Below are 23,633 nucleotides of genomic sequence, written 5' to 3'. Positions count from 1 at the left end.
AGCCTTTTTGATTGCCAGTTAGTGGGTCACAGAATAGTGCCCTTCATTCTGTGCAATTATCTGTTTATTGAGTTACAGCTTATTTGCTTGAGTTGCCATAAAACTTTCAGCTAATTTATCACCAAGCTGCCTGTGGCCTTATTTCTGTGCCTTATTATATAGTGTTAGTGTACTAACACTTAAATTACTTTTAGTCTTTGACCAAGTATGTCAGTTTGGACAGAGCAGTTAAGAGAGTTATGGCATAACAGGGAACTCATCATCTCCAGCAGCTCTTGCAGTAGGAGTAAGTTCTACATGTATATAATTTAAAATCCCTTATTTTGATTAGGTGGTTTTCATGATTATATTCTCCTTCTAGTCCCCCATAACACCACTACCCTATCATATGCCAATACTAACGACTCAAGATTAAATATTAAATGGTGATACAATATTGTAGTGGTGGATGTGAGGAACAATCTTGACAATCTTGACATATTTTGCAACTCTGCTTCCTCAGGACAATGAAAGAAAACAGATCTAAAAATTCATAAAACATATAATTCAACCATATATACCAAATAAATGCACAATCATGAACAAAACATATTGCCTCGCTTACACAACAATGATGAGTCAGAAAAGACCTTTTGGGTTAGCAGCCCAGATGGAAGCTCCACAAATATGAGTGGGAAAAGAAGGAAAAATGCTTTAAATATCCAGATAGAGCCCAGGACCCTGGTACAAGCACATGGTGTATATATTCTATAAATATAGAAACAGTACTCTCATCAAAAAAGGCATCATGTCATAATTAAAGTGCCACACATTGGGTTTCTGCCAGTTCCCATTATTGCTTGGACTGTTCCTGGGTGACCAAGTCATGTGCAAGGTTTCCCACTACCAATAGCATTTACTCCATTAAAATGCAATCACTATATGCGTTTGCCCCTTACTAAAGATATATACAGTATATATATATTTTTTTTTACAGTAACCTCAGTAACCAGTAACCTCTGTATATTTACAACAAAGTACCAAAAGTATATGAAGCCTGGAATAGATATGATTTTCTCAATATCCCTTGAAATTATTCTAAAGTAGGGTAAACTGCATAATTAGACTGCAATCATCCATTTCTGTTTGCTGAGTATCAACACTTGCACAAAAGGTTCTTTTTTCACATGGTGTATGAAAGCCTTCATATGAGCACTGGGGTCAAAGATAGGAGTTCAGCAATGTTAAGTGAATGCCCAGGATGAGATATCCTGACAATATACTCAGTAGGTGGAAAAAACATAATTTGACAGCTGGTGTAGTAGACATGTGCTATGTGTGAGAGACTTGTCATATAGTGGTCATATTGCTATCATTATGACTCATGATAACATTTTTGTAACGGAAAAGTACATGTAACAAGCCAATTACCACCTCAGTGGTGTTTCTTCATCATTTCCATCTTTTTTTTGTTTGGATGGTGAACCTTGCTGTTTCTGTATTACTTTGTTGTCTTACTTTTTTTCTGAGATGAAATACTGTAAGTTTCTGTTCTGACATATACAGTATAAAATGTCATATAAAGAAGCAGAAAGGGCTGAACAATCAGTCTTACAAAACTCCAAAAGATTCCAAAAGTGCTGGTTCCTCTGGACTGCCCATTCTCAGACAGCATTCTTTTAATGAACATGATCATTTGTGGCCTTAAACCACTAACTGCCCAGGCCTATTCTGACATTTCTCTCATACATGTAAAAAAAATCAAACATTATATGTATATTTCAAATTTTTAGCAATTTTTTTTAGGAAAAAATACACTTTAATAAACTGTAGGCACATACAACATAATACCCAATTTTAGGTTTGTTAAATTTAAAAGAGAATGTTGTGCTGAGTAAATAGATACCTAACATGGCACGTGTTACTATTATGCACACTCGTAGGTCCGGCAGACAGTCCGCCAGACTATGGCGGGAGTCCGCCGGACTTTTGAAATGAACGGACTTACCTACACACGGAGTAAAGTCCATTCATTTTGAATGTGGCTCCAGGTAGAAGGAACTAGCGAAGGAAGTCATTGTCGCCACCTCTATCGGCGAGATTGAGACCTCGCTAGCCCCGTCACCTGATATGGATTTAAAGGGGAACCCCTACGGCGAAAAAACTACCTGGGGGTTCCCCCAAAGTCCATATCAGACCCTTATCTGAGCATGCAGCCCGGCCAGTTAGGAAAGGGGGTGGGGAAGAGCGAGGACAAGGTGGTCCCCTTCCCCAAAGCACCCCCCATTGTTGCGGGCACGCGGCCTGTTACGGCTCGGGGGGGGGGGCGCTCGTTCGTCCCCACCCCCTTTCCTGACCGGCCGGGCTGCATGCTCGGATAAGGGTCTGATATGGACTTTGGGGGAACCCCCACACCATTTTTTCGGCGTAGGGGTTCCCCTTTAAATCCATACCAGGTGACGGGGCTAGCGAGGTGTCAATCTCACCGATGGAGGCGGCAACATTAAGTTCCTTCTCTAGTTCCGTCTACCTGGAGCCACATTAAAAATGAACAGACTTTACTCCGTGTGTGGGCAAGTCTGTTCATTTCAAAAGTCTGGCAGACTAGCACACAGACGGGCGGATTGAGTCAAAACTTCTTTCTAAGTCCGCCAGACTTTTGGGACCAAGTCCGCCAGACAGTCCGATCGTGTGTACACGGCATAATCATATATTTATTGGTTTGGGCTAAAGTTATAGTGTCTACAAACTAGGGTACATTTTCTGGAATTTACGCAGCTTTTAGTTTATGACTGTCCATCTCATTTCTTGAGATGCTAAAATGTCAGGGCAGTACAAAACCCCCCCAAATTACCCCATTTAGGAAAGTAGACACCCCAAGGAAATTACTGAGAGGCACGTTGAGCCCATTGAATATTACATTTTTTGTCACAAGTGATTGAAAAATGACAAAAAAATAAAATAATTTTTACACAGTTTTTTTTTCTTTTTTCCACAAAGTTGGCACTAAATGATACATTGCTTACACATGCCATGGGCATATGTGGAATTACACCCCCAAATACATTCTGCTGCTTCTCCTGAGTACTGAGTATGGGGATACTACATGTGTGAGACTTTTTGGGAGTAAAGCTGTGTACAGGACCCCGAAAACCAATTGCCGCATTCAGGATTTCTAAGAGCGTAAATTTTCAACTTCATGTCTCACTACCTATCACAGTTTCGGAAGCCATGAAATGCGAAGCTAGTACAAAATCCCCCCAAATGACCCCATTTTTGGAAAGTAGACACACCAAGCCATTTGCTGAGAGGCATGTTGAGCCCATGGAATAATTTATATTTGCCTCAAGTTTCTGGGAATTTATTTTTATTTTTTCACACAAAGTTGTCACTAAATTATATATTGTTCACACATGCCATGGGTATATGTGGAATTACACCCCAAAATACATTGTGCTGCTACTCCTGAGTACAGCGATACCACATGTGTGAGACTTTTTGGGAGCCTAACCGTGTACAGGACCCCAAAAACCAATCACCACTTTCAGGCTTTCTAACGGTGTAAAATGGCGATTTCCCCTCCTCACTACCTACCACAGTTTCAGAGGCCCTGAAATGCCAAGATAGCACCCCCCCCCCCCCCCCCACCGAAATGACCCCATTTTGGACAAGTGATTGAAAAATGGAAAAAAAAATACATTTTGTATTATTGTCATTAAATTATATATTGCTCAAACATGCCATAGGGACATATGTGGAATTACACCCCAAAATACATTCTGCTGCTTCTTCTGAGTACAGCGATAGGGAAACTACATGTGTGAGACCTTATTGGCAGCCTAGCCACGTACAGGACCCCGAAAACCAATTACCACCTTCAGGATTTCTAAGGATGTAAATTTTTGATTTCACTCCCTCACTGCCTATCACAGTTTCAGAGGCCATGAAATGCCAAGATAGCACAAACCCCTCCCAAATTACCCCATTTTGGAAAGTAGACACCCAAAGCTATTTGCTGAAAGGAATCAAAAAGTATACCAAGACTCCATCACAGGATGGTACTGCAGGGGTCTTAAAGATGGAGCAGTGCCAAATCCTATAGAGCAATTCTCCTCACGTGCTTTTTGATCTAATATTTGCCGAAAGGCATGTTGAGTATTTTGCAGATCTCGCTTTTTGTCACAAAGTTTTGAAAACTGAAAAAAGAATAAAAAGAAATTTCCTTTTCTCTTCTTCATTTTCAAAAACAAATGAGAGCTGCAAAATACCCGCCATGTCTCTTAGCAAATACCTTGGGGTGTCTAATTTCCAAAATGGTAATTCGTTTTTTTTTTGGTGCTATCTTTGCATTTCATGTGAAATAAAAAATTTACACCCTTATAAATCCTGAAGACGGTGATTGGTTTTGGGGCTCTTGTATGGGGCTAGACTGCCAAAAAGTCACGGAGTTGCTAATTTACGCATTGCGAGAGCAAACCCTGTTGCTGTCAAAATACATAAATCCGTGCTGCAATGGTGTACCTGAAAAGCAAACAATGGTAAAAATAAAACATTTACACAATAAAACAGCACTGGAGTCACAGACTTACAGCGCTGGAGTCAGAGCTTTACATATCATGAGAGCAAACCCTGTTGCTGTCAGAATATATAAACCTGTGCTGCAGCTGAATGGCGTACCTGCAAATCAAATAATGGCTAACATTAAAACAAAGTTACAGTACAGTATAACAGTAAGACATACCATATCTGCAAAGCAAATACAATAAAACACAGTAAAAACAAAACATTGCAGTTAAGCATAAAATACTGTAACAATAGAGAGTGAATAATAGATAGAGAACAATAGAGAGAGAACAAGAAGGTGAGAAGAAAAATAAAATAATCTACTATTTTTTTTTCTCTTTTCTTTTTTTTTGTGTTTTTTTTTTGCACTTTTATTTTAACTGTAAACATTCCAGATTAGGGTCTCTCAAAATGTGATGGCCATCTCATCTTTCGAGACCCTGTGTAAGTGGGCCTTAGGACTGTGCAGTGCTGTACCCTACGCTAATACTCCACTAGGGTGTTGTAGCAACGAAAACATTCACCGATGCAGAGACCAAGTTGGTCAGGACAGGAGGGACAATAAATTGGGTGTCACGCCTATAGCCGTGTTTTCTGCAGACACTACATCTTCTTTGGGGTGATCTTTGGGTAGAGGTAAATTCCACAATCAAAAAGGTAACTAAAAAGTGACACGCTTGTGTAATATTTGTCCACGTGCAAGTGGTACCCCTTTCCGAATAAGGGTGACACCAAGTCCAAAACAATCTTGCCAGTCCTCCCTATGTAGTCTGGCAGTTGGGGGGCTCCACATGTCTGTCTCTTCCCTCGTAAACCCTAAAACTATATGTATATCCTGTTGCCCTTGTCACAGAGCTTATACAACTTGACTTCATATCTGGCACGCTTGCTGGGGAGATACTATTTGAAAGACAAGCACCCAGAAAATGTAATCAGGTACTCATCAACGCAGATAACTTGATCGGGAATAAACAAGGCTGCAAACTGTTGGTTGAAGTTGTTTACAAGGTAATAGTGGATTTAGAAGGGATAATACAGCTGTAACTTCTAATCCTGGGGTGAATGCAAGGGCAATTAAAAAACCCGATAAAAACTATGGGGAAGTTAATATGCACCCATACATTGTTAAGAGAAGTATTCCCAAATGCTAGGAGCCTAGCTAACAGAATGGAGGAACTGGATCTGCTACTACATGAGGAGGACTTAGCCCTTGTACACACGGTCGGAGAATCCGTCGGAATGTGTCCTATCGGACCGTGTTGTCGGATAATCCGACTTTGTGTGGTTTGCATTGGACTGATTCCGTCAGAATATCCGTCGGACCAAATTTTCCAACATGTTGGAAATATTTTCAGACAAACTGGTCCAATCGGACATACTCCAATCATGTGTAGAGAATTTTGATCGGACAAAGTGCTACGCATGCTCAGATCAAATTCCTACACCAAAGCTATTGGCTACTAGCATGAACGTAGTCCCGTCGTAACGAAATAACGTCATCACGTTCTGAATGATCGGATTTTCCAACAACTTGGTCCGACCGTGTGTATGCAACAGTTTCGGACACAATCCGTCGGACAAAATCCAACGGATTTGGTTGGCAGAGTGTCCGACCATGTGTACAAGGGCTTAGACTTTGTGGGAATAACTGAAACTTTGTTTAACAGCTCACACGATTGACTGGCAACAGGGAATACCCCTGGATATTCCTTGTATCAGAAACACAGATAAGGTAGAAGAGGGGGAGGGGTGTGTCTATATGTAAAAAATGATGTAAGGGTGGCAGAGGGGAGTGACAGAGGGGAGTGACATGGTGAATGGGATGAGGGGGAGGTGGAATCAGTATCGGTATAACTTCACAGAGAAGAATTAAGTGAGAAATTAATAGTAGGGGTATCTTATAGACCCCCCAACCTAAAGGAGGAGGAAGAGCTGGGTCTATTATCACAGTTAGAAATGGCAGCCAGACAGGGAAATGTCATCATAATAGGGGGCTTCAATTATCCTGATATTGACTGGGGAGAGGGGACAGCTCACTCATTAAAGGCCCATCATTTCATGACTTTACGTCGCAATTGGTAGATTCCCCATACTAGTAAAAATGCCCTGCTAGATTTATTAATTACGAACAATCCAAGTCTGATCTCAGATGTGAACTATGGGACAGCATGGGATCTAGTGATTATAGGATGATCATAGGATGATCAAATTTAATGTAAAACATAGAAAAGGGAGGCACAAGGATAGCAGAAGAACCCTAAATTTAAATTGAGCCAATTTTTTGGAACTGCGATCATTACTACATGACATCAATTGGGACCAAATCCTGGAAACATTAAAAACTGAAGAAAAATGGGAATGCTTTAGGAATATATTAAACAAAGGTATCACACAGTGCATTCCAATCCTCATTAAAGAGAAAAATGGCCTTTAAACAATATAAAGGGGATGGGTCGCAGTCAACACATTCAAACACTACAAGGAATGCAATAAGAAGTATAAGAATGCAATCAGGTCAGCCAAAAAAGATTACGAGAGACACTTAGCGGAAGAAAGTAAAAGCAAAAAAAAAAAAAATACAATTAACAGTAAAAAGGCAAAATCAGAGCATATTGCCTGCATAAAAAAAAAACAAGGAAGGGGGGATGGTTATGGACGACACAGAGATGGCAACTGTACTAAATGCCTTCTTCTCCTCATTGTTTATGCAGGAAAGGGAAGGTATACCGACCACAGAAGTATTATTGGGGACACATCACAGGGCATACTCTTGTGGCTAACAGAGGCTGGAGTGAAGGAAAGACTAGATAGACTTACTACAAATAAATCACCAGGACCAGATGTCCTACACCAGAGAGTCCTTAGAGAACTCAGTCAGGTTATAGCCAGACCATTGTTCCTAATCTTTGTGGACAGCATGATTGGATAAAAGCCAATGTGTTACCAATATTCAAAAAAAAGGACAGTGACAAATCCCTGGGAACTACAAGCCAGTCAGTCTAACATCAATTGTTGGTAAATTATTGGAGGGGATGATAAGGGACTATATCCAAGAATTTACTGAGGAAAAATATATCTTACGTAGTCATCAGCGTGAGTTTACAAATGGTCATTCTTGCCAGACCAACCTGTTAACATTCTATGATGAAATGAGTTGTCATCTAGACAGGGGAAGACCCATGGATTGAGTCTACCTGGATTTTGCAAATGTATTCGAAACATTCCCCCATAAGCGCTTAATCTACAAGCTGAGGTCTGCAGGCAGGGTCAATAAGACTTGTTCTAGAGTTAAAAACTGGTAACAGGGGTGTGTCCAACAAAAGGTTCTGTCTTGGGACCAATTCAATTCAAGTTATTCATAAATTATATAGAGGAAGGTATAAATAGCTCAATCTCTGTTTTGCAGACATCACAAAATTAAGCAGTGCAATAACTTCACATTAAGATATAGAAATTTTACAGCAAGACAAAATAATGGAGCAGGCAACTACATGGCAAATGAGGTTTAATGTGGAGAAATGTAAAGTAATGCACTTGGGGGTAATCAAGGACGGAGCCAGATCTGGGGGTCCTAGTAGATAACAGATTGAGCAATAGCATGCAATGTCAAGCTGCAGCTACCAAAGCCAGCAGAATATTAGCATGGATAAAACTATAATCCTACCACTCTATAAAACATTGGTTAGACCACGTCTAGCATATTCTGTCCAGTTCTAGTCACCAGTCCTCAAAAGGGATGTGCTGGAACTGGAAAGGATACAAAGAAGGGCAACAAAACGAATAAGGGGACTGGAGGACCTCAATTACGAGGAAAGACTGCAAACACTAAATTTATTCTCGCTTGAGAAAAGATGCTTGAGAGGAAATATGATAGCGATTTACAAATACCTTAATGGCGATCACAGCATAGGAGAAAAATTATTCAGTTTCAAGGAGTGTAAGAGGACAAGGGGTAACACATTGAGATTGGAGAAGCGGTTTAACCCTAAACTAAAGGGGGGTTTTTCGCTCAGGGCAATAAGGATGTGGAACTATCTTCCACAATTAGTGGTGACTGCGGGGAGTATTGAAAGTTTGAAGGGATACAGGGATTTGGGAAATAAATAAAGACACTGACACCTACACAGGTTGAACGTGGCAGCTGCTTTCCCTGGCCCCTTCCCCAACTTTTGAGATGGGCGGGTGTTACCCTGCCTCAACCCCGGGTGAGACAGTTCATTCCAGACAACCTTATAAACCCATTGCTGGAATTGGACATAACTTACGGTTTCCTCTGTAAGTATTTTCAGCTTGTTGTCTCTGGTATTCCCTTCTCATTAGAAGACTCTATAGATTAATGGTAATTTCATTTACTTGATTTTCAGCATACATGTGCATCTTACCCCTGATGATTATCAAGAAGCCATAAACCATGTCGGGATGTCAACCAAGGGTGCCCAGCTTAGCCTATATCAACCATGAATTTCAACATTATTCATTTTTATCTGTCATCTATTATATGAATGTATGTTTAATATGTAATCACTATGGATTTATTTATCTGTAATCAGTGTATTAATCATGTCCATTGATTGTAATGCAATAAATCTACCATTATTATTATAATCAATTATGCAAATTCTTTATGATTACATTTGTACTATATATTATTATATTATATTATTTCTTGATTAGGCTCTCAAAACATCATGGACCACCCTTAGGGGTAAATTATATCAAATTAATATTAATTATACCTATCCATATATTGATGTATTGATATATTATCCACAATGACATGCTCCATGTAAAGTTCCATGCCCACTGAACAATTGTATTCTGACAAGGGGACTCCTCCCTACTCCCCCACCAGAATACACAGATCAGCATGTTCATTTAAGAAAAGGCGGTCATAGCTGGTCCCCTCTTTCCTTTCCTACCTCCACCCACCCCCCCCTTCCTCCCCCTTCTTTTTTTTTTCTCTCTCTCCTTTCCCTACCCTCCTCTTCTTCCTGTCCAGCTCATCTGCGGTACTAACCGCACCCTAGGGTCATACAGACATCACTGATGGCGTTCATGGCAAAGGGGGTGGGGCTGGAGAACCTTGTCAGCGGGCATCGCTCAAATTTGGGAGTCGTTGGGACGACCAGCCGAATCTTGCTGGAGCTCCCACACCCCCCCCCCCAGCTATCTGGTAGGAGTTATTAGCGCACATGCGCGCCATTGACATCATGGGCGCAACAGTTTGGAGTGAACGTAGGGCGCAATGCTACCTTGAGCAAGCTGGAATGAAGGCGTGTACCTAAGTGATACAATGTTTACAGTTCCATTACTGGAAACTTAGGCCGCGTACACACGCGGGGACTGTTCGGCCAACTTTGTCCGCTGAACAGTGTTTCGGCGGACAGTCCGCCCGTGTGTGGGCTTTCAGCGGACAGTTTCAGCGAACAGTCCGCTGAACAAGGTTTTTCGGAATTTCCGAAAAACTGTCCGCTGAAACTTTGTTTCAGCGAACAGTTCCCTCGTGTGTAGGCTTGTTCGACAAACTAAGTTCCGCGCATGCTCAGAAAGGATTTACACGCCGAAAGTTATAATGCAGTGTATAGGACGTCGTATTTTTCGTCCCGTCGTACGTGCCGTTCACGTCATCGCGCACGGTTTCAGCAAACTGTTCGTTCGTCGTGTGTGGCCATGTCCGTCCATGCTAATTTTGAGCGGACTGTTTGCCGAAACTGTTTGACGGACAAAGTTGGGCGAACAGTCCCCGCGTGTGTACGCGGCCTTACTGTCTGGAATTTGCTGTGTTTAATTGTTACAACTTTGCTGCTTATTAACGAGTATATGTAAGGTCATGTTGGCCGTTCATGATGCTCTGTACAGATTGAAGTCTTAATATTGCCTTGTATTTGCTTGCTGTTACTTTGAAAAAAGAATAAAAATTATTTGTGGAAAAAAAAAGAAAAGGCGGTCATTAGACCGGATTCTGTCAGACGGACTGCTGAACGCACTGATCAAAAGTCGTCCGGTTCCGTGTGTACCCAGCTTAGCAAAGAGAAGGCTAAACAATGACCCTGCAATGAATGGAAATGGAAATAAAACATCAGAGCTAATGTTAGCCATGTTTTCATCCCAGACAGATACTTTGTAGATGTGATAATTATTTCACAAGGACTGTCCTGTACTGACCTGCAGGGAGTCATCATGTGTCATGTGTAAAGTATTTGTCAAACCAATTGGGTTTATATTCACCATGGCCATCAAGCATATTATATAACTCAAATGTTTTCCTCTCAGATTTCTTGTTATAAGCAGATTGTGGAACACAGAAACCTACAGCCTTCAGCATCACCTGTTATGTTTCAGGATTCACAGCATGTCCTGTTTTTTACAGACACAGCTGAATGTCTGTGATTTCTAATTAATCTACAATCCAAATGTATCAGCAAAATCAGGATAACACAAAGGGTCAAGAGGCAGCTGCCTAAATATATCTATCTCTCTTCTCTGTAAAGTTACATTGTACAGATCAAGGGCATTAAAGTATTTAACTGTAGGTATTTATCTGTTTTTTCATATCTGACTCTTTTAGATTCTACAGCCTTTTTTCCATGGGTCACCAGGTCTTTCCTCAACCATCCCAATTGTTCAGCTTGAGGCTGGAATGCAAAATGTGATGACACATGATCAGAGCCAATATATACCCACATACTAGGGCCAATTAACCTATCAGCATGTCTTTGGGGTGTTGTTGGAATCCAGAGTACTTAGAGGAACCAAACAAAAACACAGGGAGCGCAAACTCCATGCAGATAATAGCCAAGATTCAAACCAATGACCTAGCGCAGCACAGCATAAGTGCTAACCATTTAACCACAGTCCTACCTATTAGATAAAGTAAGCTGTTTCACAAAGTAAAAAAAAGATGGAATTACCATAATGCAATATACAACCACAGAAAATATTGAAGGGAAAAAATATTTCAGGAAATTCAAATGTATTACTTTCTCCACTGTATGTGCTGTAGAAAATGTATGTAGCTTACATAAAGTACAGGGCTGTGTTCCTGCCATGGGATGGGAATTTCCTGTCCCACTCTCAGACCAAAAGCGAGCCAGGCTAAGTGCTGCTCAGCCATTCACATATAATGAAAACAAACTGCCATAATACACAGATGACGTCAGCTTCTAGTCACCAATGTAGGATAGAAACTACAGCAGGTATTGTCCCAAAGGGCAGAAAAGAAGACAATACATTAAAAATCCTGGGACCCTGCAGTATCTGGGCTGTTCCGAACTGGGCATAAAGACAAAAGAAGAGGAGCACAGGATCCTATTAAAAACATAGTAACATTTATTCACTCCATACATTAAAGCTGATCTCCATTTTTGGATATACAGTATGTTATACAGTAGTTGTGCCAGCTTGTCCCTCACTAACATGTGAGGCCATTGAATATGTGGCATAAGCTGCACTATGTTCAAGGTTTGAACTGAGACTTGCAGATAGAGATGTGCTGATGATGTCACCACCTCTTACTCAGCCAATCAGAGGGAGCTTTGTATTCATTGATAAAATACATTGCTTTCTCGAAATGGCTGAGCATGGCTGTGATAGACTCTACTGTGATCCCGGTATGAAACTGTACTTTTTGGCTCAAACCCAGAACATAGCCTGGTATGCTGTATATAGCCTCAGCTACATACAGTTTATACCACACATCCATCAATCTCACATGTAAGTGAGGGACATAGTTTGTTTGGGCCAAGCTGGCCCAAACAAACTACGTAAAGTATATTTAAAGATGGAGTTCAGCTTTAAGCACACTTACGTTAGGGTAGCTCTGTGTCAGCTCTGTGTCAGCAATCCCGAAGCTGGCTCAGGAGGGACCCACTCAATATGACAGCTGGTGTTCACTGTAGAGTGTAGTGTAGTGTAGTGTCTCCTACCACTGTTCCTGCATGTGGCTGTACTTTATGTCTGGCAGGGGGGCTGTAGGACTTTTCAAAGGTGTTCCTTCTTTGTTGGGATTGCTCACTACCACTGCTACATATAGTCTTTGCTTGTGATGACATCTTACTCTCTACTTGTCCATGCTGACACAGAGCTGACTTAATGTGTGTGTGCTTAATTTATGGAGTGAATAAATGCAACTAAGTTTTTAATGGGATACCATGCTCTTGTTATTCAGCCTTCACACAGGGAGCTCTGTATTCTATGAATGAAGAGACTGTGACATCATTGGCCTACCTCTCCACCTCAGCCAAATATAGGTAGCTTTGTATTCATTCAAAGAATACAAAGCTCCCTTTGAATGGCTTAGCAGCTCTCATCTCGACTTGATTTTGTTCGTGGGTTAGTGGGAGTGGGGTGGAAACTTCCCATCCTGCTGCTGAATCACAGCGCTGTATACTGTATGTAGATGACGAGTGCTCACAGCAGACACATCTAGTAGTGAAGGTAATAATTAACTTAGACCAGCTAGTTAAACAAAACTATTTAAAATTAATTGAAGATGGAGATTGGCTTTAAAAAGCATATTAAAAGTGCAAAGTGCAATGCATATTAATAGTGCAAACAGTATAAAGTTCAAAACTGATATGCAAAATGTGGTAACATATAGCAAACAAACAGAAATAACATTCCAGCTGTTTTGAATAAAAAAAATTCTAGTTGGTTGCCATGGGTTACCACAGTTTATAATTTGCTTTGCACTGATTTTCTTGAAAATTCACACAATGAACTGAAAGGCCCAACATAACTACAGCAGATTTGCACAGATACCAGTAATGCTAAATCTATAAAATGCACTGAATGGCTTGGGCACTAATATTATATATTATTATTAATATGGTAAATATTTGGTTTAACAATTCCAATATAAGCCCCAAAAAATAAAACTTTAATAATAATTTTTACTCATTATACTAAACAACACAAGCTAATTATAACAAATGCAGGTACCTTGTAGATTTAGTTGATTCTTGCTTGTAAATATCAATGATATTTTCAACCAGCAAGTTTCTTTGCAAGCCATACACTCCATGTCGGTCCAGAACCACTTCATGTCTGCAGGATGGGCAACGGAAGCGACCTCCTGTGGCCACAGTGTTTCCTCCTCTGGTTGGTAAATATGGGTTGGAAGCCTATTTACATGATAGTAAAACAAATTAATGTAATTTTCATCTTACAGAATGTAAATATTATACTTCCATAGTGCTCAGCTGTATACATATTGAAGAACATTTTCAATAGTAAAGAAACCAAAGTGGCAATACTGACTGAGATATTGATGTTGTTGTTTTTTTTTTTTTTTTTACATGAGTGTAGTAAAAGCAGGAAAAGGCCTCAAAGGGTCTCAAAATGAGATCTGTGGAGATGGATGTGTACAGCTGAGAAAGGTGTGTTGATGACAAGCTCTGTACTGCTATTTGCCCAGTCCTCCAACTGCTGCTGGTTTGTCTTTGTCTGAGCAACATTAGCTTGTTACCACACCTATTCCAAAAGTAAGGTATGCTGGTAGATCTCTCCATAACAAAAAAATCGAGGTGTAGGTCGCAGGTCACTGACAATCTCAGGTTAAGCTTTTCGTGAAGAGCAGCATGTCATAACTATAAGAATGTTTTACTAACTACCTTCACCTCCCTCTACTCTACTAACCCAGCCTGTTGGATTTTTTCAAAATTTTAGGTTTTGCTGACAATTGTGTACTTCCATAAACCTGGAAACCTACAGTATGTTTGGTGATTATTTACTATATTAGTGGAGAAGTGAGTTGCGATTTGAGCTGGCCATTAGTTCTCAAATTCAAAAACAGGTAGAAGGTAAAAGGGAAAGTGTACCTGTAACAGCCAATCAGATATTTGCTTCAATTTATTAAGTTAAAAAGAAAATTAATCTACAAGAATTGGTTGCTTGCCTAAGACCATTTAGGGGATTTTTATCCAGAATGAGATATTAGATGGGTAATTAAGGGTTAAATAATTCTCAGCACTGTCTGTTGGTGCCAAGAATAGATATATAGTAAATACTCATAAAGTATACTGAAATCCCACATTACCACTCTACTTCCAGTGCAAATAGCTTACAGTCTTCACAGTGCAGGTGCAAAAACTCATTAACCAATATTTATATTTGCTTTTACAGATATGCAGACTGAAGGTTTTGGTACCTGTGTTCCAACACCTTTAGGTTGCCTCTGACATAATATACTGTATACTAAGTAATAGTTGATAAGGGCACACAATTTGAACTGCATACAGGTACACTGAGTGTGACAAGTAAAGAACTTTTCATTTCTTCCCCTGTGAGATTTGGCTACAAAAATGTGACATGTCTTGTATACAATGGGCAACTTGGACAGTTTTTTTTGCATGTACTTAGTAATGCCAGAGAGCAATAAATTCAAAAATATAATGTAGAAATAACATTTAGATGGAGATATGCGAAAAAACAAACACAATTTCCATTGATAATGCAATGTACCTAAAAATACATACTTATTTTTATAAAGATATTTTTGCTGATCACTTGCCTAAAGTTACATCTTTATTTCTCCCGTTTGCTAAATTTTGTGGAATAGATGCGTGGCAGTGTATATTTAAAATAGAACTCCCCCTCACTTGCTATTCCAGTGATAGTGGTAAAACAGCAATGCAAAGTCTGTAAAGCTTTGGCTTTTTATCCATTACTAGAAGAAAAAACATCAGTCAGTGTCATTATATATGTTTCTATTTCTAACAAGCTTGCTACTGTAAACTTTGAGATCCTTTCTCTATGCTGCTGGTATTCTGCATCTCTTTAGCATTAGTGTAACATTTATTACACATTAAATGCATGTTCTTTTTGATTTTTTCAAATTTAAATGTTTACTCATAAACATTTTAGAAATTGTTGCAGGATTTAATTGCATATGTGTATATTATATATTTTTTTATATTACCGTAACTTTATTTTTTTTAGCATTATACATAATGATTCAGATGGATTCTAACATACATAAAACTGTCAAGCGCACTGCTGAAAACCTGATCAGATGTCACTTCTTATGAGCCTGGAGGACACAGAACACAGATGACCCCTGACTTGACGTTACCTAGCACATTTCTCTATTACTAATAAAAACAAGCACATTTGTCTTTTAAGCAACCAACAAATGTAAAGTAGCACAAATGTAAAGGTAATGTAAAGCGCGTAAATCATAACAACCAATCAAATTTTACTTCATGAATGTCAGGTTATTGAAAGATGAATTCTAAAGATTGCTTTGGGTTACTAAATATTTCACATTGTCTTTTATCTTACTGAATGAGACAAAAAATACACAGTGGTTCATAGCCAGATAATGTTTTTTGGTCAGTTAATTAAAATTAAAATGTGTTCATTTTAGTCGTAGTTTATTTAATCTTCTGCATTGTTATAATAGATGCAATAACTTTTTTCAGTCTATTATGTAACCTAAATTGGATTTTACTCTCTGTGATGTTACATGTTCTAGCTTTGAAAACATCTTACCTGGAAAATGTCGCTGGCACATTTCCTACACAGATTATGTTGGCAAGGAAGGATTACCACTGGCTTGGAAAACATTTCCAGACATATTGGACATATAAGTTGCTTCTCCAAGTTATCCATAGTTTGCTGCTCTTTACTCAAGGACTGGTAAGCCAGCGAGGTGCTCATCTCCTAGCTATTTGGAGGAGAGTAATTTCAGGAGAAATAGGCTGTGGTGATGAGTTTCCGGGTCTGTTCTCTTCAAATAATTCCTGGACTCGTGTGATCAAATATCCTATGAGTTTCCTCAGCTGGGTGACATTGTTTAAAGGATCATTTGAAAAGTGCTCAAGCTGTTTTTAGCAGCACTCTGTCACATGTTGCTATACTGCTCTGTCCATATATGAAAGTGACACATGGATAGATATAGACAGCTGACAGATCCCAGGGATGTCTGCTCCACATTCCTCTCTGTGGGAATAGGGAGGGTCAGATCAAGTGGGCAGAAGGACATCTGGAGCCCAACGACAGCTGCCACTAAATGTGTCACTAAATGCTTGCTCTCAACACTAGAGCGGTGTGGCAAGAAAAGTTTCTAAGTGCAGAACCTTTTCTTCTGGACTTTTTATAAATTCTGTGTTAAGGGGCTGTTTGACCAACCATTTAAACAGTTCTCAGGAGCAGATACCACAATTGTGATTATGCTTTAGATACACCTATATGTTTATAAATCTTGTATGCATCCATATCAACATGATCAACTAAAAAATATTTTAATGTTAAAAAGTATTACTTTTGCAAGAGGAAGAAGAAAATAAAAAATGTATAATTTTTATTTTAAAAAAAATCACATTCTTAAAAGACACAAGATTAAATAACTCCAAATTTTAAAACCAAAGTTTGCTTTTGCTAAATAGTATTACTTTTATAAGAGGAAGAAGGAAATAAAAAAATGTATAATTTAAAAAAAAAAAAAAAAAAACGACATTCTTAAAAGACACAAGGTTAAATAATTCCAAATTTTAAAACCAAAGTACGCTTTTGTCCCATATACATATACAGTATACAAAATTTACAACTGTATATTGCATAGAAAATTATATTAAATATTAGAACATTTCATTAGGCAATTAGCCCTCATATAAACACCATAATGTAGTATGTAGATGTTTCCACATACTACAATGTGATGATTATATGAGGCCCATTTGCCTAATGAAATATTATAATATTTGTCATCTTTTTGTATGTGATATAGGTTACAAATATTGGTATAGAGTATACTGTACAGGTATCTGGGACAAAATAATATTTTGGTTTTACAATTTGGAGTTATTTCTCCCCATGTCTTTTAAGACTGTGATTTTATTTTGTAATAAAGATGAAAGATGATACATTTATTTATATTCCTGTTATTTGTGGTGAATTTATTTTTGCTATTGCATGTGCTGACATGGTTGACAACCTCAAGGTTTTAATAGGGTATCTGATGTGTCTATTTGGAGGTGGTAGATGCAACAATCAATAATGCGAACCAATAAATCATCAGTTTAGGATATATCTTTTGGACTTTCTTTATGATGCTTTTATAAATTATTTATTTTTTTACTAGTAGTGCTACTGAACTCCAACAAAAAACGGAATATGTGAAAAATGTTTTGTTCTTCCTACGTCTGTAGTACAGCATATTAAATCTGGATTTATATAAATATATAGATGTTAATGCTAACATAACATCTAAATTGACACTGAAAATTATATAAAAATAATCATATTTGCAAAAAACAAGAGAAAATACAGGAAAATCAGACTTAATGCAAAAAGTCAATACAAGAAAAAGAACCCCCCCCCCCCCCAAAAAAAAAAAACAATACAGTAGACTGAGGAAAGTTTAGTGTCAAGCTTTAATACATTATAGAGATTACATCTGGTTTTGTCAGAAAAAATTTCAGGAGCAAATACATTTTAAAGTATGTTGAAATGCAACCTATAAAAATCTCATATAAGCTTTCACAGCAGTGTAATTTAAGTTGTTTTCAATTTTGTTAAATATGCAATTGGCTCATACATAATATTTGGTGACTGTGCCATGAAGGTCCTTGTTAAGTCATATTGTCCTTGTTCATAGTCAAATAGGGTAACGTTGGTATCTCATTTTCACCCCTGGATTGTCTCCCTCTCCTATGTGCCCCTGGTGGAAATTACAATTGGCTGTGCCAACACACATTATTAGGTACAGTTAGCCATTGTCACTATCCATAAACTAGTCTAATGCCATGGATGCATACAGGAGGTGGCTTAAAAAACAGGAAACGTAACAAAACTGTTATAAACAGATTGCCTTTCCAAGCTGAAAAAAAAATTAAAGTTGACAATTTGGATGCTAAAGAAAGAAAAGGTGACTAGATACTGATTGTCTCAATAAGCTGAGGGGGAAAAAAAACATAAAAAAAGAGGACTACTAGATAAGTCACTGGTCTGTCCTGTGATTCTATTCTTCACAAGAAAAGGTCAACAGCAAAAGTAATTTTGGAAAATAAGTAAAAAAAAAAAAAAAAATGCCATTAAACCATAAAGCTTCTAGGGTCACTGCCTGTGGAAACCAGTAACAGTTATGTTCCTAGAAAGAAAGCAATAGAAACCAGAAGAAACACCTACTTTTGTAAGGGAGGTTTCTCTTTAATGAGCAGTGCCTTTCTGGATGTGCATTCTTCTTTAACCTATCCCTTTGTCATATAAAGTTGGGGAGATTTTTCAATATTGTTTATTGCATGCAGGTAAACACCACAGTATTCCCTCCTAATTTGTATTCAGTGGGATTATTTGTTATGCCATGCCATTTGGAAAGAAATGGCTGTGTGTTTGGGCCTAAAATGTACAGTATATTCCACCATGGAATGTTTCATAAGATATTCAAAGAAAAGGTCAGTAAAGTCTATAAAAGCCACTATGATGCCTCATTATGACTTTATGAAGGCATTTATGTTAGGAAAAATGAGCAGTGTACCCCATGTGCCTCTCGGCGGCAAGAAGCATCGCCAAAACCCGGGGGAACAATTGCCCAGCCAGCTCGAGACAAGAGAATGTGGTGGATTGGAGATGGAAGCTCAGATAGTGAAGAGGTTGGTAGGTTTAATGGATGTACTCTCTAGAATGTTTAGCCTCTAAATTCAGTAAGACTTGTTAATTACTGACATCACAGGGCGGTAATGTGTTTTCGGAGCATGCACAGAGCTGAGCTGTTGATTGCTAGATGGTGGAAAGGACTGTAGAGGAGCCATGAGAGGAGAGCACTGTAACAGCATCACATTTATGGATTATGAGTTTGTTTTTATCATCCATGTGAGTGTGTTTTATCTTTATTCTTAGTAATAAATAAGTCTTACTGCAGTTAGAGGCCAAAAACAGAAAAGGTGCACTAGCAGAAATCTAAGTATGCCCAGGTGCTTCACTTAGTGGCTGCTGCTGGTTGAAGAGCTAGAAAGGACTCTGTATGTAGATAAATGAGAACAGAAGCAGCACCTTCTAAGTGTAGCATAAAAGTACTGGCTTTATTAAACAACAAAGTGTCAACTCAAAACAGTAAGAAGGAAAAATGCTCATTTAGGTAACACCACTGTGGTGAGCCGGTCCGGGCCTGCTGGTCCCACTGTGATGGATTTGGAGCCAAACCCTCGACTGTGCTGGTGGGTCCAAGCACTTCCTGGTAGGTCTGGGTCTTGGTGAAATTGATGTCAGCACTGAAGGAGGAAGCGGCAGACATGGTACTTGTTCAGAGCATGTATGCTTCTCCATCAGGCCATCCCTCCATATCAGGAAATTAGTTATCCATGTTTTCTTTATCCTTCTTTTGTTCTTCCTTTTTTCATCCTCATTTCTATAGGTCTATTTGTGTTTTATTTGTGTACTATTTATCTTATAAATTTAGAGAACTAGGCTGCAAGTTGAAGGGAAGGACCTCCAAGGTGATATTCTCTGAAATATTGCCTGTGCCATGCGCAACACAGGAAAGGCAGGGGGTGATTAGAGAGCTGAATGCATGGCTAAAGACCTGGTGTAGGGAGGAGGGATTTGGGTTTCTAGAGCACTGGGCTGACTTTTCATTGGGGTGCAACCTATATGCTAACAATGGTTTGCACTTGAATGGAAGGGGGTCTGCTGTGCTGGGGGAGAGGTTTATGGGAAGGCTGGAGGAGTATTTAAACTGGGTTTGAGGGGGGAGGGTGAACCAGAATTACATTGGGCAGACAGGTCAGTTAGGGGTCAGACATTAATGGAGGGTGAAATGGGGATATATGGGGGGTGGGATATGGCAGGTGACAAGAAATTTCCCATGTTGCAAACAGCCATTGAAAACTATAGGGCAATTTGTACTACTAAAAATATGAAAAACACCAGAGCAAAATGTAATAATGCATTAAAGTGTTTGTACACCAATGCCAGAAGTCTGCCAAGCAAAATAGGTGAGTTGGAAGCTGTGGTGCATGAGGAGAGCTATGATGTAATCGGTATTGCTGAAACTTGGCTTCAATCCTCACATGACTGGGCTATTAATATTCCTGGCTATGCACTCTTTCGGAGAGACAGGGTAAAAAGGAAAGGTGGCGGGGTCTGTCTCTATGTGAGAAGTGATCTCAAAGCAAGTGTGAAAGAGGACCTGGTGGATGGAGAGTGTGATGAGTCTGAAGCATTATGGGTGGAACTGCATTTAGATGGGTGTAGTTCAAAGTTAATCGTTGGAGTTTGTTATAGACCACCCAATGTTAATGAGGAGGTAGAGGCTCCTTGCACAGATGGAAAGGGCTGCAAGGGCTGGGACAGTGATAATAATGGGGGATTTTAACTACCCAGAAATTGACTGGAGTAATGGCACTGCTGGGACAGTTAAAGGGCAAAAAATGATAAACCTATTACATGACAATTTTATGGTCCAGTTTATTGAGGCCCCAACTAGGAATGAAGCTCTGTTGGACCTAGTAATCTCAAACCATGCAGAGCTTATTACTAATGTCCAGATAAAGGAACACCTGGGTAGCAGTGATCATAACATCATTTCCTTTGATGTTAGCGCTAAACAAGAAATACATATGGGTAAGATAAAAACACTTAACTTCAAGAGAGCAAATTTTCCAAGGATGAGGGCTGCTCTCCAGGACTTAGACTGGGAGAGAATATTTGCTTCAATGGGCACAGAACAGAAATGGGAATTCTTCAAAAAGACTGTTTGGGAACCTCACTGCAAAGTATATTCCCATGGGCAATAAGTTTAAAAGGCTAAAAACAAAACCTATGTGGCTCACAGCCAAAGTTAAAAAAGCTATAAACTATAAGAGAAGAGCTTTTAAAAAATATAAAAATGAAGGATCACTAGTGACATTTAAATGTTACAAAGAATTTAACAGAATATGTAAAAAGGAAATCAAGGATGCAAAAATTCAAAACGAACGACAGATTGCAAAAGATAGTAGGACAAACCCCAAAAAATTCTTCAAATATATTAATAGTAAAAAGGTCAAGTCTGAGCATGTAGGCCCTTTACAAAATAATCTAGAGTGGGTGACTGGGGACAAAGAGAAGGCTAATTTATTAAATACTTTCTTCAGCTCTGTGTACACAAAAGAGCATGGGGGAGCGCATGTCCATAATGGGGGTGATAGTGACACAGCCCCAAATGATCCCCAATGGCTCAAAAGTGATATGGTCCAGAAATATTTAGACAGAATAAAGGTGGCTAAAGCACCTGGCCCTGATGGCATCCACCCACAGATCCTAAAAGAATTGAGCTCTGTAATTTCAGAGCCATTGTATCTAATTTTTAGGGACTCATTAATGATTTGAATAGTCCCACTGGATTGGCGCAGGGCGAACGTGGTGCCTATATTTAAAAAGGGATCAAAGTCTTTACCAAGTAACTATAGACCTGTTAGCTTAACTTCTATAGCTGGGAAGATACTGGGGCGTTTAATAAAAGACCACATCGACGAGTTCTTGCTGAACAAAAACACTTTAAGCAACAGACAACATGGATTCATGAAGTTGTCAGACAAATCTGATTTCTTTTTATGAGGAGGTAAGTAAAACCTTGGACAGAGGGGTGGCGGTGGACGTGGTATACTTGGATTTTGCAAAAGCGTTCGATACAGTTCCCCACACACGGCTCATGTGTAAGGTAAAGTCTACAGGTTTGGAAATATCAGTTTGTAAATGGATAGAAAATTGGCTAAAAGACAGAATTCAGAGAGTAGTGATTAATGATTCTTACTCTGAATGGTCTAAGGTTATCAGTGGTGTACCCCAAGGTTCAGTGCTGGGACCCTTACTTTTTAACACCTTTTTAAATGATATTGGGTCTGGGATCAAAAGAAAAATTTCTGTCTTTGCAGATGACACCAAGATATGCAGTGGAATAACGTCCTTACAGGATGTCTCCAATTTACAAGCCGACCTCAATACACTGTCTATTTGGGCGACTATGTGGCAGATGAGGTTTAATGTTGATAAATGTAAAGTTATGCACTTGGGGGCTAAGAATATGCATGCATCATACATGCTAGGGGGAGTACAACTGGGGGGATCCATAGTGGAGAAGGATCTGGGGGTTTTGGTAGATCATAAGCTCAATAATAGCATGCAATGCCAAGCTGCTGTTTCCAAAGCGAGCAAAGTCCTTTCTTGTATTAAGAGAGGTATGGACTCCAGAGAGAGAGATATAATTTTGCCCCTGTTCAAAGCATTAGTAAGACCTCACCTGGAATATGCAGTTCAGTTTTGGGCACCAGTTCTCAAAAAGGATATCGGGGAACTGGAGAAAGTGCAGAGAAGGGCAACCAAACTGATAAGAGGCATGAAGGAACTCAGCTATGAGGAAAGATTAGAGGAACTGAATTTATTCACTCTTGAGAAGAGGAGAATAAGGGGGGATATGATCAACATGTTCAAATATATTAGGGGTCCATATAGTGAACTTGGTGTTGAGTTGTTCTCTGTACGGTCAACCCAGAGGACAAGGGGGCACTCTTTACGTCTAGAGGAAAAGAGATTTCATCTTCAAGTACGGAAAGGTTTCTTCACAGTTAGAGCTGTGAAAATGTGGAATAGACTCCCGCCAGAGGTGGTTCTGGCCAGCTCAGTAGATTGCTTTAAGAAAGGCCTGGATACTTTCCTGAATGTACATAATATAACTAGGTACTAACATAGGTAAAGTTGATCCAGGGAAAATCCGATCGCCTCTTGGGGGATCAGGAAGGAATTTTTTTCCCCTGCTGTAGCAAATTGGAGCATGCTCTGCTGGTTTTTTTTTTGCCTTCCTCTGGATCAATTGTGGGCATAAAATTGGGTATTTGGATTGTACGATTATTTTTTATTTTATTTATTTGTTTTTAAGGTTGAACTGGATGGACTTGTGTCTTTTTTCAACCTGACTAACTATGTAACTATGTAATAATTTGCATACACTTTTAGAAATATTTATTTACGGTATTTATGCAGGATCCTTATGGTCTTTACAATAATGTTTGAATCTTGAAATTATTTACTTATTTAACCTTAGTATCGTACAAGATGCAGCAATGAAAAGCACCCCAAAGAAGAAGAAATGCAAGAAAGCAAAGAGGCTATACAAA

General features: G+C 39.1%; 1 protein-coding gene across 3 annotated transcripts in view; it reads right to left on the bottom strand.

Annotated features, from left to right (window-relative positions):
• Positions 1-16,365, bottom strand: part of TRIM55 (tripartite motif containing 55) — a 223,722-nt gene extending 207,357 nt beyond the window's left edge. Inside the window, exons 1-2 of one of the 3 annotated variants that reach the window (XM_077492805.1) lie at positions 16,033-16,365; positions 13,483-13,664 (exon numbers count right to left, since the gene is read on the bottom strand). In XM_077492805.1, the coding sequence (XP_077348931.1) occupies positions 13,483-13,664; positions 16,033-16,200 (350 nt within the window). In that variant the 5' untranslated portion in view covers positions 16,201-16,365. The remainder of the gene's footprint in view (positions 1-13,482; positions 13,665-16,032) is intronic. The other 2 variants (XM_077492808.1, XM_077492806.1) reach the window with 2 other exon arrangements.
• Positions 16,366-23,633: the final 7,268 nt, after the last annotated feature.

This window comes from Lithobates pipiens, unplaced genomic scaffold, assembly GCF_037356315.1.
Source record: "Lithobates pipiens isolate NorthernLeopardFrog02 unplaced genomic scaffold, aLitPip1_a1.2 Scaffold_19, whole genome shotgun sequence".
Classification (NCBI taxonomy): Eukaryota; Metazoa; Chordata; class Amphibia; order Anura; family Ranidae; genus Lithobates; species Lithobates pipiens.
The sequence above is the reverse complement of the archived record's forward strand: the minus strand, read 5'-3'. Positions and strand labels throughout refer to the sequence as shown.